This window comes from Terrapene carolina, unplaced genomic scaffold (genome assembly GCF_002925995.2).
Source record: "Terrapene carolina triunguis isolate 2854851 unplaced genomic scaffold, T_m_triunguis-2.0 Scaffold58, whole genome shotgun sequence".
In the NCBI taxonomy this organism is placed as follows: Eukaryota; Metazoa; Chordata; order Testudines; family Emydidae; genus Terrapene; species Terrapene triunguis.
In genome coordinates this window covers 111336937-111352678 of record NW_020664409.1, presented here as the reverse complement: position 1 = coordinate 111352678, position 15742 = coordinate 111336937, and the positions used below count along the sequence as shown (strand labels likewise).

At 44.3% G+C, this 15742-nt stretch overlaps 1 protein-coding gene across 1 annotated transcript in view; it reads right to left on the bottom strand.

The window, feature by feature from the left end:
* Nucleotides 1-2223: 2223 nt before the first annotated feature.
* The window catches only part of LOC113408058 (rho GTPase-activating protein 39-like), a 202826-nt gene continuing 189307 nt past the window's right edge, over nt 2224-15742 (bottom strand). Inside the window, exon 3 of the mRNA XM_026660008.1 lies at nt 2224-2308. Coding sequence (XP_026515793.1) covers nt 2224-2308 — 85 coding nt within the window. The remainder of the gene's footprint in view (nt 2309-15742) is intronic.

Genomic DNA, 15742 nt, shown 5'->3' with positions numbered 1-15742 from the left:
TTAATCAAGGCTCAGAGGAACACTGAACTGAACAATCCTTGAAGCTCATATCCAAGCCGGAAATCTGACACCCACTGACCAACAGTGCTAACATCCTTAAGAGATACATAAATGTAAGCATGATGCTCTGGAGACAGTCAGACAGCACATCAGTGCTAATCCCACCTTCCTGTGAACTGCAAGGTTGTGACTGAAATCAGGCAGGCTGCTTGCGCCCTCTGGACAGCGAGTCCGCGTGAGAGAGGCCTCAGGTTTGATATTAGATAAAACGACTCCATTAGAGGAAACTAATGTCCAAGTATTATTTTCTGGATTACTTTGGACTCTGCGAGTCAGGAAGAGAAAATCCTACCATCCCCAATTTGGATAGACAGCTCTAGGGAACAGACTGGGACAGACCACTCTGGCCTTGTCTACACTAAGAGGGGAAGTGCTGCAGTAAGTCATTGCTTAGAACACCTTGAACTTTCACTATGTGTACAAACACCATCTGTCCACATGCAATGACCACGTAGAGCATTTCACAAGTCAGCTTGTAATGGAAGTATGTGGCTTAGCTGAACGCATGTAGTCTTCAACAGTTTCTGCCTAGAACAACCAGGAAGTCATCAATGCTACAACTGTAGCGATTTAGCCATACCTCCCAACTCCATCTCCTAATGCAGTGCTTTGTGTTTGGAGGACAAAAAATGCACTGGTTCAACCACAGTTCTAAGGTGCACTGTGTGCAGACGTGCTAGACACTCTTACCATGGGTTGTCTCTACTTAGAGATATGATTGACGTTATGCATTGTTATCTTCCCTTCCTCCAGGTGAAGCCTCCAACTCCTCTGCCTGTAGAGATTGAGGAGGCCTGGTGGCAGAAGATCTGTGCCTGAAACCAACTGAACTTTCTGACGAGACAGACAACCCAGATAAACAAACACCTACAGCCCCAAACAAAACCTCAGAAAGCCAACAAAAACTGGCCCCATGGTGATGGCATGGCGGTTCTTACCAGATCCTGGCAAGCTGCAGGCTCACTGAGAAGGCAGCAGTGACTGACAGAGCTCCAGGCTGCTGGAGTCTGCATAATTCCTGAAATGGGTCCCCATTTTCCTCTTGATGTGAGAGTCCCATTAGCCTTACAGGGCTTTGTGAGCAGCAAGCAGAGAATATGGAGGTGGGGTTTTCCCCCTCTGCTTTTTTAATATCTAGTTTTACCATTAATGAGAAATCAAAGCAAATATTGATAATTTCTTATACAAAATCCTAATGTAAGCAGTTGAGCATATTTCAAACGACAAGATTACAGCATAGAAGAAACAGACCGGCAGCCTTCTGTCTGAAGTACAATTTTTATAACCTCTGAAATGCACACAGAATAATCACTCCCATAAATGAATATTTGCTACTGTCTTATCCAGCCCATGCTCAGCAGGAAAGAAATCAAACACACTGGCGAGGCAGCGGGGTCTGAAGCAGGGGTAGGCAACCAATGGCACGTGTGCCGAAGGCGGCACGCGAGCTGATTTTCAATGGCACTCACACTGCCCGGATCCTGGCCACTGGTCCAGGGGGCTCTGCATTTTAATTTAATTTTAAATGAAGCTTCTTAAACATTTAAAAAACCTTATTTACTTTACAGACAACAATAGTTTAGTTCTATATTATACATGTATAGAAAGGGACCTTCTAAAAAAGTTAACATGTATTACTGGCATGCGAAACCTTAACTCAGAGTGAATCAATGAAGACTCGGCACCCCACTTCTGAAAGGTTGCCGACCCCTGGTCTACAGGATTGAGAACAAGGAAACTCCTACATTCCATTCCCAGCCCAGTCACCAAACTGCCTCCAGCCCAGGGCTCCAAATGCCCTGCTCTAACCATTGTTATCATGTTTATTATGCTAGTGCCTAGGGTCCAACCCAGACCAAGCCCACACTGTGGTAGGTACTATACAAAGACAGTAGTGAACAATTCCTGTCCCAAAGAGCTTCCACTCTAAGTAACCAGGAGACAACATTCTCATCCTTACATTAGGGAGCCAAAGTTTACAAAGGAAGATCAAAAGAAATAAAGAGAGAAGGCGTTCAATACCTCCTGCTACATGAAGTTTGCTTTCCCCACACAGACACACTCACAAATAGCGTCCCCAATCCCACACGCAATATGGCAGTGTTTACATTTCAGACAGTCATTCTCAGAAGACAAAGCCCCATTACTGTAGATAAATTCCAGCTACCTGTAGTGGAGAAGTTGACCTTCTGCATTGTAATCCCGGTATATTTCATATTCTTTCTCAAACACTCCGGGAGGTGAAGAACTGCAACATAGGAATGGGGAAGAAGGAAGTTACCAAGGACAGCAATTTGCATCAATATTTTAGCTTGCGGGTGACAGGGATGTACCCACACCCGCATTCACCGACACTGTCCTCCAACCCCAACAGCCTGGGGACCACACTCACATTTCTTATCTCTCAGGTGGCTCAGTTACCATCATTTAGCCATCCATGAACTGTAATAGATTTCTACTTCCTTGGAATTGCTCTCAACTGACTTTCCTCAAAACCCCAAATAGGTCATATTTTCCCCTGAACACTAACTATACATTAAGAAAGGATCCAATAAGGCGTGCCCATAACAAAAGCATCTCATGATCTTGTCCCACAACCTTTGTCCCTCTCAAACCACCTCCTTTCCCAGGGCTTGTCAACCCATACCCATTTATTTGAAAGCCATTCTACATTAGCATAGCACTCCATAAGATGTTCAGGACAAGAACTGTATAAAGTTTAGCATGCTGTCGGCACTGAAATAGATAAAATACCTTGTAACTTATTGTAAACTCTGCAGGGCTAGAGATTTTGGTTTTGGTTTTCTGTTAACTCATCGGCACACCTATGGAGAGTCTGCTCAATGTTTTGCTAGTCAGGCAGTTTTTCAGAGGAGAACTACTATGTAGAAATGGCCCTTTGCTACTCGGTAAAGTCTGTCCTCCATCCCCATCTGTACATGAGTCAGATCTGCCGACTTCAGTGGACTGGACAATATTACTACTTTTTTACTTCCGTTAGCCCTGCAGAGCCAAGACAACGAAGAGGGAGCTGGAAAGTCTACTCCTTGGGCAATGAGCAATGGAATTGTTTACCAAGTTCCAAACACTTGTGAAAATCCACTGATGGTGTCTCTGAGGGCTGATGTGGCCTGAAGAACATTCATTGCTGGCAATAGTGTGCAAGAAGGAAAGAACCCAGCTTGATTCTCAGATTCTGGAGGAAGTCTACAGGATGGCAGTTAGAAAACACGAACACTCTACACTGAGTAGATTTGATCTGGAGTCATTGAGAGAACAAGCCTGTAGCCTCATAATGCCATTTCTGAAGTGTTAACTTTCCAGACTAGCACATTTTAAAGCCTCTCTCACACACACATAAATGTTATACAAGGTCAAAGGTTAGTTGCCCCTTGACATTCTTGATACTCCCACTTCATGTTCCTCCTAACTGAACACAAAGCAGAGATGCATGTCTCTTTACACCTTACTCCATTTAGGCTCTAGATTGAGTTGACCCTAGCTTTCTTTGTCTAAAGGCAGCATTCACATTTTTATATAAATGTGCATATATGACTCAGCGCAAAAGAGCTACACCTCCAACTTTGCTTATCATGCATCTTTAATGGCCTGGGGAAGTAAGGGGACTCTCTCCCCCTTAACAACACTCTGTAATGGGCTGCATAAATCATCAGGCTTCTTTAGAGAACACCTGGCTATTCACATACACTGAACAAAAGGTTAGACATTTATTTTGTTAGATCCTTATACAACAAAGTGCAAAGCTAGAGAAACTACTTCTTTCTGATCAATTCTCTAAAAGATGTGGTGTGAAAACATACACACAGACACAGAGTTCAGCTTAGATGCTGGTTTCAGAATGAAGAAAAAAAGCCATCTTCCTAATAGGATAGAACTCAAATTTTATTCAGGAAAGTGGCAATAAAATTAAGCATCTGTCAAAGCTAATTTTAATGAGGCTTCTGAGCCTTAAAATTATGACTTGCAGAAGCACTGTGTTGAATCACTTAATCCCTTTTCTCTCTCTATATGTAGCACATGCACATGTCCTCCCTGCCTCACTCTCTTGGTATCCAGCCTATTCTGCAGTCCTTGCAGACATCTGTTCTCGTGTTCAGTTCTGAATCCAAATCCAAAGACCACGGCAACTCCTCCACAATGAGCTGCGATCTCCTTTCACACCATCTACTGAGGCTTGGCTCAGGCAACTTCAGAAGGCTGGGACGTAACTTAGAAAATGGTCCAGCTGTGGGCTCTATTCAGAATCTATTGAAGTCAACTGGATGCTTTCTATTGGCTTCAGTGGACTGGAATAGGCTCTAGCTGAGCAAGGTCTTCAGGCAAGTTTTAAAAGCTTGGACTAGAAGCTGCAGGCTGACCAAGTGGACTGGGATGAAGTTCCTCTGTTACAGCAAACATTTGTAACTAAGGGCACTCAGCACCCCTCTGCCTCCCAGAACAAACTGCTGAGGCAAAGGGAATTTACCCACCTCAAGTCCCACTTTGTTCTTCCCTACCTGAATCACAGATGGGGCTAGTGGAACACGCATTGCCATGGCATGTCTTTTTTAGCCAGTTCGTTACCCAGGAAGGAGTTGACCACAGTAATTCCTGGTCTCCCTTCTGTCTAACTATCCCACAGAACTTCTGGCAGGCTTGGTGAGTCTGGGAGATTGTTTTTAATCAGCACATGGGAAGGTTCTTCCAGAAGCGGAGGGCAACAAAAATGATTAGGGGTCTGGAGCACATGACTTATGAGGAGAGGCTGAGGGAACTGGGATTGTTTAGTCTGCAGAAGAGAAGAATGAGGGGGGATTTGATAGCTGCTTCCAACTACCTGAAAGGGGGTTACAAAGAGGACGGATCTAGACTGTTCTCAGTGGTAGCAGATGACAGAACAAGGAGCAATGGAATCAAGTTGCAGTGGGAGAGGTTTAGGTTGGATATTAGGAAAAACTTTTTTACTAAGAGGGTGGTGAAGCACTGGAATGGGTTACCTAGGGAGGTGGTGGAATCTCCTTCGTTAGAGGTTTTTAAGGTCAGGCTTGACAAAGCCCTGGCTGGGATGATTTAGTTGGGAATTGGTCCTGCTTTGAGCAGGGGGTTGGACTAGAACCTCCTGAGGTCCCTTCCAGCCCTGATATTCTATGATTCTATGATGCTCAAGACAGAGGCTCCACTACAGTAATGTTGCTTTTAAGACACCTTTTTTCCAGCTGAGTCTGCAAGACTCAAGTCTCAGTTTTCTGAGGTAGGTGGGAGCTCACAAGTGACTTAAGCTTGTATTTACTCACCCATTTGCATCCAAAAAAATGAACAAGTTACCCAGATGTGAAGAGTCCATTAGATTCAGATGGTGCAAGTCAGCAGCAACTACAACTAATTATTCAACTATATTTTATTTTTTCTATTTCATGTCACCTCTCTATGTTTAGCTAGACCCAGGATTCTTTGGGGGCATTATACATTGAAGAACTGACACTCTAAGATATCTCCTTCACAATGTACCCCCTGGTCCTTTAGATGCCTGTGAAATACGAGCAAATGCAAGTGTGGCTGGGATTACTGACCAAAGTACTGATTTTTAAGTTTTCAGTGTAAAACTTGAAAGTGCACATAGGGCAACTCAGATGAAGCAGCATTTAATATGTTCTGCCCTAAAATATGCTCATGTTCACTTGGCAGATGTTATTGCCTTGCAGAGCTTCAAAGAAAGTGGCACAAGATGCCAGCCCAGGAGCAGTTAGAAGAGAATGACTCAAATATCAGGCTTGTATATGAGTGAGCTCTTAATGACCCAAAGCCATATACCGTGCATGCTGCTGCATGGTCACAAGATCACATGGCAAGAGGCAAGCTCTGGCGTAGCTAACAATCCCTATTCCCATCCTAAGTATTGCAACAAGATCCTGGAGGAGACGACATGTCAGGAGAAATAAGGGATGTTATTCCCTGGTCCTTGCTCCCTGTTTCTGGGCACACAATGGACAGTATTGTTCTTCATTCCGTTGCTGGTGAATCACAGTTGGATTGTAATCAACTCCTCCTACTGAAGCACCAGGCTGGAAATGATATTGATGGCATCTATCTTGTCCCTCACATGCAAGTTACAAGTTTCAAGGTCATGAGAAATATGGTAACATGTCATTTATGACAGACATTCCATATGAACGACATACCATATTTTATAGCCGATCAAAATTCATCACTCCATAACTGTTGCTAAGAACGCACTACTCATTATCTTTAGGCTGATTTTTGAAGGTTCTGATTCTGAAAAATAAAATCCCTTGATAGGACAGAATATTGAGTAATTGACAAGACTGAGGGAGGGGAAAAAAGCCACTGTATCGGACAGGAGTCTGGAAAAATATGCCATCACTCAAGTTAGAAGATCTGTTTTATAGCATCAGCAGGAAGCTCTTAGCAAACTTTCAAAGGAAACTAGCTCTGTCCCTGTTGACAGGCCTACATGAGTCAGATCATCTACACGTTGTCATGTTTTTCTTAAGAACATAAGAATGGTCATACTGGGTCAGACCAAAGGTCCATATAGCCCAATATCCTGTCTTTCCACAGTGGCCAATGCCAAGTGCCCCAGAGGGAATGAATAGAACAGGTAATCATCAAGTGATCCATCCCCTGTCGCCCATTCCCTGCTTCTGGCAAACAGAGGCTAGGGACACCATCCCCTATCTATCCATGAACTTATCTAGTTCTTTTTTTAATCTTGTTATAATCTTGGCCTTCACAACATCCTCTGGTGAAGAGTTCCACAGACTGACTGTGCGTTGTGTGAAAAAATACTTCTAGAGGCACAAACAAGTCCCGTACGATTGACAGATCAATGGAATTGCATGTGGACATAAGTGACCATGGGTCTGGTAGAACAGGAAGATTGAATGGAGGATAAATGATAATAAGTGTAATAAAAGGAATGCAATAAAGGAAGGAGCAAAAAATTTATGCCAACATAAAAGAATTTTAACAACTAAATAGCTACTATTCCTATGTGGATGGCTTCTTTCCAAGGCTTGCTACTTCTGTAACATGCAAGGGCTGTTTAGTTGAGTAGGAGACAAAAAGATAAGTCAATCCAAGGCTTTTGGTCCTTCCTGTCCTGTCCACTTCACATCAGAATACAGACACAGAATTTCCAGACTTCACTACAACACTGGACACTGTTCCTTTGACATGTGAGATTAGTAATGTGGGGATTCATTACCCAGCCCTGAGATTTCAGGTTGAGAGTTTCAATTTTCTGGAAGATGCATCCTTGAGGTCAAGGACATGAGAGCCCAGCAAGGGAAGGAACACAAGGTGGCACTAGGGGAGATAGAGTCCCCCATTAAACTCCCTGGTTTATGCTCTAACGGTGTAACCAAGGGCTCCCCACGATTCTTAGCATAAAGGGAGAAGCAAATGTCTTGGGGAAGCCCCCACATCTCCGACTTCTCTCTTTCCCCAGCCTCGCAGTAAATGGCCAAGTCAGTTCACCTTTTTAATCTAAATGTTTCTAGATTTCTAAATGTTTTAAGATGGAGGTGACCAAATCCGGAGCAGCCTGCTGCTGCCCAGATTCCTCTTAATGCATTGCTTCAGCTCGGATTGACACAGACTCCGAGAATGCTTCACCAATTGATGTCACTTTATATCTAATGTTTAGAATAACTTACTCAGGAGAACTCAATCCCCAGCGATCACCCTTCACAGCACGCTGCAGAGTCTTAAATGCACCAGGCTGAGTTAAAAACTCCAGTTTCCAACTGTCAAAACACCATGCAGCCCCAAGGGGCCAGGAAACACCTCAGCACGAACGCCCAAGGGGGAAGGGGATTGTCACCTTTTTGCCTATTTGCTGAGGCCATTTGGTCACTTTCTAAAAATTTGGCAAAACCAAACAAGAAAGTGTTCCTGCCTTTGTGACTCCTTAGCATGAGGAGCTAATGTAGATCTCATCTGCGACACCATCAGTCTGTGACAGCCCTTCAGCAAAGGCCTTTAACTGCTTCCTTCTACCCAGCACTGTAGCTGCTGCTTGGCAAGACGGAGTGCACGTGAACTTCGCTCCATTGGCTCCATTTAGTTAATACACACGCAGGCTACTGGCCCACAGTCATGAGACTGAGACAGGCATTCTGGAATGCTGCCATCACCCAAAATGCTTGGGTTGGTTGATTTGTCTTTGGTCCACTGTGATCCACCCCAGTTACACCAGCCAGCCCAGCTCCCGGACCAGCCCGTGCTGTGCCGGCCGGCCTGACCCCTCCCTTAAGTTTTAGTGTGGCATTAACAGATGGCTTGAGTGCATTGGTCCAGGTGCCTTCAGCAATCCAAGCCAGGTTCTAATAGACCAGTCTGGAGGGCTTTTAAATAAAGATCTTTTTTTTTCATTTAAAAATTATTAAAATTATTTATGTGTAGCACATTATGCAACTTCCAGCATGGACAATGCTTCATACAGGGGGAGAGAAATGATGTGAGCTTGGATACTACAGCGATCCATGCCAGATAAATGCCCGAGACAGAAGTAACAGAGGGTCCTGTGGCACCTTTAAGACTAACAGAAGTATTGGAGCATAAGCTTTCGTGGGTGAATGCCCACTTCATCAGACGCAAGATAGAAGTGTGGAAGGAAGATTACTGAAACTCTTCTGGTATGATGTGGAATATATTACTGAAGTTCTTTGGCCGCCCTTTCTTTTCTTTAATTTCCTGAGCCTTAGCACTTCTGCTTTATTAAAGGCAAGGTGGCCTAGTGGGCTGACTATAGAACTGGGATCCAGGAACTTGAGTTCTGTTCCTAGCTATGCCACGGACTTCTTATGTGAGCCTGACCAAGTCATTGACATTCTCCAGGGCTTTTCCTATTGGTGAAGCAGGGATGAGGCCTGCCTCCCAGGGCTGGTGCTGGTTAACATTTGCCCTGTGCTTTGAAGATGTAAAATGCTATACGTGTGTCTGTTCCTGACTCCACTCCTACTTCCCATCTCCCACTTTTGGTGTCTGCCTTTTCAGCAGTGCTTTGTGACCTGCTGGATTCTTTTATCTCATGCAGTACAAGTGAGATGCAAAGGGAGAGTTGAAAGTGTCCAGTGGGTCACAAAGTGCTCCAGAAATGACAGCCAGAAGATTGATACAAAGGCAATTTAAAACTCCCTTTAGCTCCTCTGTTCCCCCCCTTACTCAGAGCGGGTCAGGCAGCTTTCAGACAACCCTTCTTCGAATAGCTGAATCAGTCACAGCTGAATCACTTCTTTTAAATTGTGTATCAAATCATTGACACAAACCCACAGCTCCGTCCTCTTGCAGCAGTTTCATGAGACCATAACCACAATTTCTGAATAATTCTCAGACCCACTTTGACCCTAAGAGCACCCCAATGCCAGAGAGCAGGGGGTTCCCTGGTAGGTAGCTGACAGCCTCAGCTGACCTGACCAGCTCAGTGTCCCAACTCACTGTTGGCATAACCTGTATCTAAAAGGGGTCATGTAAGGTGTCCTATGCGAACTGGCAACATGCTGATCATTAATGTTATGGTGTGTTGTATGCACAGGTGATGTATGAAATATTATAACTATGTGCTGGAAATAAGTTCTTAAGTGGTGTTTGGCAGACAGGGCTCAAGTCACCCCATCCTTGACAAAGGAATGTGTCTGCTTGAATGTGCCTCCCTTGTAAGTTGAGCAAGAAGAGACAAGGAAAGTACTTACTCTGAAAGTAGACAAAGCCATTAGGCAAACCAGTGTGGAGGACGGCCACTTAACAATCTTGGCAGGGGATGGAAGCTGCAGCTCCAGGAAACCTTTCTGCCTCCTGAAGCAAGGTCATTTAACTTTGGAAGATCGAAGTCTGGATGGAGCCATTTTGGTCTCCATTACTGGGCAGATACAAGAGGCCAGAGCTCTTGTACATCTGAGAAAAGTGGAACCTTTCAAACATGGGGATGAAAGTCTCTGGAAACCTGAATATAGGCAAGACCAAGACTCTAGCTTGTTAGGTTTGAGTCCTAGAAACGTGTTTTTACTTTTGTTTGTAACAATTCTATCTCAATTCCTTCTACTTGGTATCACTTACATTTCTGTTCTTTGCTAACAAACTTAATCTTGTTTTATTGTACAACCATCTCAGTGCAGTAGTTCGAAGGGAAGGGTAACCTCTTCAGCCAAACTGACGGGCTGATACTGTGTACTGTCTCTTTACAGGAGCAGCAGCCTGGATAAGGTTTGTGGGTGCTACAGTGAGAGAGGCTGAGTACTGCAGAGGAGACAGTGCTGGGGAGACTCCTGGCTGGAAGGGCTGTTGGTGTCAACTAGCAAGAAATAACCTCACTGGTGAAAGCCAGAGTGAGGTCATTGTGTTGTAAGCAAGAGGCTGGTTTCAGGGCTCTGAGCCGAAGCAAGATAGCACAGAAGAACACAGGGTTACAGGGCAGGCAGTGACACAGCCTTGTGCCGGTCTGGGTGAACCCCCAAAGCATGTCACCCTCATTAATCGGGAGTCTCTGAGAGAGACACTAATTGGAACTAGTGGTCCCTCACGCTGAAGCAGTGGTAGCTGATTTAATCTGGGAGCATCCAAGGCAGGATGGCAATTGCTTTTCTAAAGTGTAATTAAAGCAGAGCTCTCTGAAGACAATAATTTTTCAGGTCCTGAGTTTCTCCCTTGCCTCTCTCTTCCAGGGGAGAAAGCGGACTGCCTGCTACACAGAACTCGCAGGAGGGTTATTGTCTGAGGGAGCTGTCTCTCCTGCAAAACTGGTTCTCTTCTATCTTATGAGCAAGCTCCCAAATAACCCTCTATCTTCTGGTATGAAGCACAGTATTGACTTAAATGTGGACGGGGGGCTTTCTGTAGTGGTGGTCATAATGCCCTTTGGAGCAGGGGATTTTTGTGTCAGGGTGCGTGCTGCTCCTGTCTCACCGGAAGCTTCACTCTGTCCACTCTCTGTTCGGTATGTTCCTGTACTGATGGGCAGCCATGCAAGGGTATGTCTACACTACAGGTGCTGCAACTGTGCTGCTGTAGTTTAGACACTTACTACAACGATGTAGGAGGAATTCTTCTGTCAACCTAGCAGTGTCTACACTGGGGCTTAGGTTGGCTTAACTACTTCTGTCAGGGGGTATGAATTTTTCACATACCTGAGTGGCATAGCTAGGTTGATCTAAGTTTTAGGTGTAGACCGGGCCTAAAACCCTTGGAGAGATGGATCTATTTCCTTCTCTCCCCTTGTTCTCTCTGATCTTCCATTTCAATGTTCTTCTGGCTTCAGTCTTCCTTTTAGAAAGAAAGCCCCCCAAAACCACCACTCTCTTGTTACTCTGCATAAACAAGGATGGGGGAAAAACATACTCAACAAATCCTTTCGGGTTACTGTGGAACAGTCAGATGTGAAATAGGGATATAATAAGCAGAGCTATTTGATAATCTACAGGTCGTTCTACTCAACACCTGTCAGAGGGGAATAAAATCTAACAACTGTTTATATATTCAAAAGGAAAGGATTAAAAAACCCAATTGATTGTGAGCACATGTTGGAATCTGGCATGGGTCTTTTGTGTTTAAACAAACGTCAATGAGAAATTTAATACAACTGAAACTGGTTCCGCAGGGAGCAATGGAAGGTGAGACCTCTACTTTTTAGAGGGAGAGAACAGCCCTGGTTGAGTGAGTAGTTAGAGGGCTCTCTAACCTTGGTGATGGTTGTCCTAGGAAGGTGATGTAGATCCCAGGTTAAGCTGAAGAGAAGGAACTGAGGAATGTGTATCCGTGTTGTGTTGTGTTGCTGTAAATGTGGGTTTTAAGGAGGTTTGATTGACTCCCCAGGTTATTAGCTGCTTATAGTCAGTTGCCATTGTAACTGGTCAAGTTATCTGCCTTTCTGTTGATACCTAATTGAGAGAAATAATGAGCTCACAAGTGCCTCTGCTGACCCTGTTAATATAAACTCAGGTAATAAAGCAATTCAGTACAGGGCTTACGTTCATTCCTCTAGGCTGATGCATGGAGAATCGGTTTCTTTGCTGGACCAGGGCAGGGACTGGGCTTCCAACAAAGTACATCAGTGAGGATTAAGAAACTGCTATATGCAAGTCCTGAGTTAGTCTTGGGAGAGTACAGTGTCAGCATGAGGTCCTGCTGATATACCTCAGCCAAGGCACAATGGTGTGCACGGACCTAGAGACTGGATTTCAATCTGGAGAGAATGTCTAAGCATTTTGAAATACTGCCTGAACCAAGAGCACAGAGAAAACGGTGTTGAAAGAGTTACCGGAGAGCAGCCGTAGTCCTTGAAAAGCTTAACTGCTGCTGCTGTCTCATGTTGTGCCTGTGTTGCTCTCCGTGTGCATGGTGGGATATAGCTCAGTCATGTGTAATGTACATTCCAGTCCAGCAGCAGCTCTAGAAGCATGACTAAAAGCTAGGCTCCGTCCATCATTGAAATAAAATTGAATGTCGCACATCACAGCTACTGCAAAAGCCTTTCCTCCTATCTTGCGATGCCCTGCTGGCTGCTGGCCCCTGATCTCATAGCACACCATTTGTCACCCATTAGTGAAACATGACTGTGTTTTATTCTTTCTGCAGGTGCTGATGAATTCTGTGCTTGCATTCCCAGCACATCCGCCAAGTTAATTGCTTCATTGTGTCTCACAAAAGACCCATTTTGCAATTCTTTTGACATAATGCAGATACTTGACTTCAGAGTATTTACCTACTTGGAAGACTTTATTTTAACTGATTTCTGCAGGGGGTGGGGGTGGGGAGGGGTGCATGTGTGTGTTTTCTTTTTCCTTTTTTCCCCTTCTTGTGATTGCCTGAGGCATTTTTTAACCATCAGCTGTGCCTTGCCTCATCTTTCCTCTTTAGGATATACACTGTGTAGGAAGAATACTTTAAAATGGTGATTTAAACCAGTTTTCTAGTCTGGCTTGGGGTATGTGACGTTATTGATACAATCTGGGACCATATAGAACATGGTTGCAACTAAGGTCCTGTAGTGACACCAAATCTTCTATAAAGGGGGTCAAATGAGGTGTCTAAGACAAGGTTATGGTTTACTAGTTATGATTATGTTGTCTATATGTGTGTAGCAATTTTGTAGTTGAAGTTATGAATATTGGTTCTGTACTGTCTGTATTTCAAACTTATGCTCTGCTTCTGGGTGACATCCCAGACAAGTTGGTGTTAGCTCTACCTGGCCTGCTTGATGGCCCATTAAGGACCATCAGTTATACAATTGACCCATGTAGAGAAGGCAGATACGCCTTGTAACTCAGCAAAGTATGCAGGAACTTGCCCATGTGACTCCAGACTCCATTTTGCTGTAATTTTCCACAGTAAGAACAAAGAGGTGTTCTTACACCTGGAAAAGACTATAAAAGGGCCGATGCCTCATCTCCATTTTGTCTTCAATCCTGCTTCTTACCTCTGGAGGGACTTTGCTACAAACTGAAGCTCTGAACAAAGGACTGATGACCCATCCCAGCTGGGGATGTTCTAGAGACTTGATTTGAACCTGCAGTTTATTCTATCGCTGCTGCAATCCTGAACCAAGAACTTTGCAATTATTGTATGTAATTGATTCCATGTAACCAATTCTAACTCTCATCTATATCTTTTTCCTTTTATGAATAAACCTTTAGATTTTAGATTCTAAAGGATTGGCAACAGCGTGATTTGTGGTTGAGATCCGATTTGTATATTGACCTGGGCCTGGGGCTTGGTCCTTTGGGATCAGGAAAACCTTTTTTCTTTTACTGGGGTATTGGTTTTTATAACCATTTGTCCCCATAACGAGTGGCACTGGTGGTGATACTGGGAAACTGGAGTGTCTAAGGGAATTATTTGTGTGACTTGTGGTGAGCCAGTGGGGTGAAACCAAAGTCTTCACTGTCTGGCTGGTTTGGTTTGCCTTAGAGGTGGAAAAACCCCAGCCTTGGGCTGTAACTGCCCTGTTTGAGCAATTTGTCCTGAATTGGCACTCTCAGTTGGGTCCCGCCAGAACCAGCATCATCACAGTGGCATAGTCGATCAGGATCTGTGCACAGCTGATTGCTTTGAGATACTGGTAGTGATTTTAAGTGAGTTTTAAGTGTGGTGGCTGGAGAACAGACAAAGTGGTTACTGGTTTGTTATTTTCTGTTTGTTTATTTCGGGAAAGGGAAGTAGGGACAGAAAAGGAAGCAAAATAAGTAAGACTGAAGATCAAAAGAAGCTAAAACTACACAAGTTGCAAATTGCCCAGAAAGACTGAACACTGGGCGCTGGGAATGTCTCTGTTAACTAAGAAGCCCCTGAGCTGAGTGCATCTCAGTTTCAGTGAACTGCAGATGGGTGTGGCCCAACCTCTGTCTGTGCTGAAGCTGACTGGAGTGTCTAACCTAGCAAGACAGGAGTGGAGGGGTGCCTGTTCTGGCAGGAGGGGGTTCTCTGTGGTATCCCAGCTCATCGAGTGATGGTCTCAAGGGAAGACAAATGGAAATTGATGTACAATTTGCCTGGGAAGAGGCTGACCTGGAAAAAGAAAAGGCTGCCCACCAACCTGGACTTAAGAGACAAAGCAAGTAAGACCCAGAAGCATGACCTGGCTGTAATGGAGTGGAAGAGGTGCACAGAGACACGTATCCTGGAGCTGGAAGTTGGGGTCCTGGTGACTGCTGCGGTGGGAACAAACCCCAAGGACTCCAGCTGGAAGCAAGCCCAACCTGAGTGAAAGGGGGGGGGGGATTTTGCTGGCCAGCGAAACGTCTCTCATAGCTGGCAGCTGTAAGCCTACAGCTGGATCAGGGTCTCTTTCCTTTTGGGGGACACAGGAGTGTCTGCCCCATAGGAGAGCCCAAAAACGAATTTTAGGTATACTGCCTCCGCAGTGTCCAAGTCTCTGGCCGTAAGTTCAGGAGGAGGGTGTGACGTTGTGCAGTCTATATGGTTTTATAAAAACATAATAAGAAGTGAATATAATGTAACTGGAATAGTTTTATAAAAATATGATAAGTGAATATAATGTATCTGGAATATGCTTCATGCAAAAGGTCTCTTGTAAGGTATCATTACAAAGCTTATAATCTACTGAGTTTGATCATCCTATTTGTATAAATGTACCACTCTTGTATCTAAAACTAGAAATATGAAATATAACTCTGAGGGCCTATTGCAGGGGTCAGCAACCTTTCAGAAGTGCTGTGCCGAGTCTTCATTTATTCATTCTAATTTAAGGTTTTGCGTGCCAGTCATACATTTTAACGTTTTTAGAAGGTCTCTTTCTGTAGGTCTTTAATATATAACTAAACTATTGCTGTATGTAAAGTAAATAAGGTTTTTAAAATGTTTAAAAAGCTTCATTTAAAATTAAATTAAAATGCAGAGCCCCCTGGACCGGTGGCCAGGACCCGGGCAGTGTGAGTGCCACTGAAAATCAGCTTGCGTGCTGCCTTTGGCACATGTGCCATAGGTTGCTTACCCCTGGCCTATTGTAATTATGCAAAGTGTGGGCCATTAATAGTGGTTTGGAATCTTGATGACTCCCATTAACAGGGACTATTGTCTGCAGATGGCTGTGTTTACCTGTTAGTCTTCCTGTATATGTGTGTGCTGGCAAGTGACTAATGAAGTCTTGCAGTGACATGTGATCATGTCACCTGAACTGGAATCCATCTTTAACCTGGTGCTTTTCCAG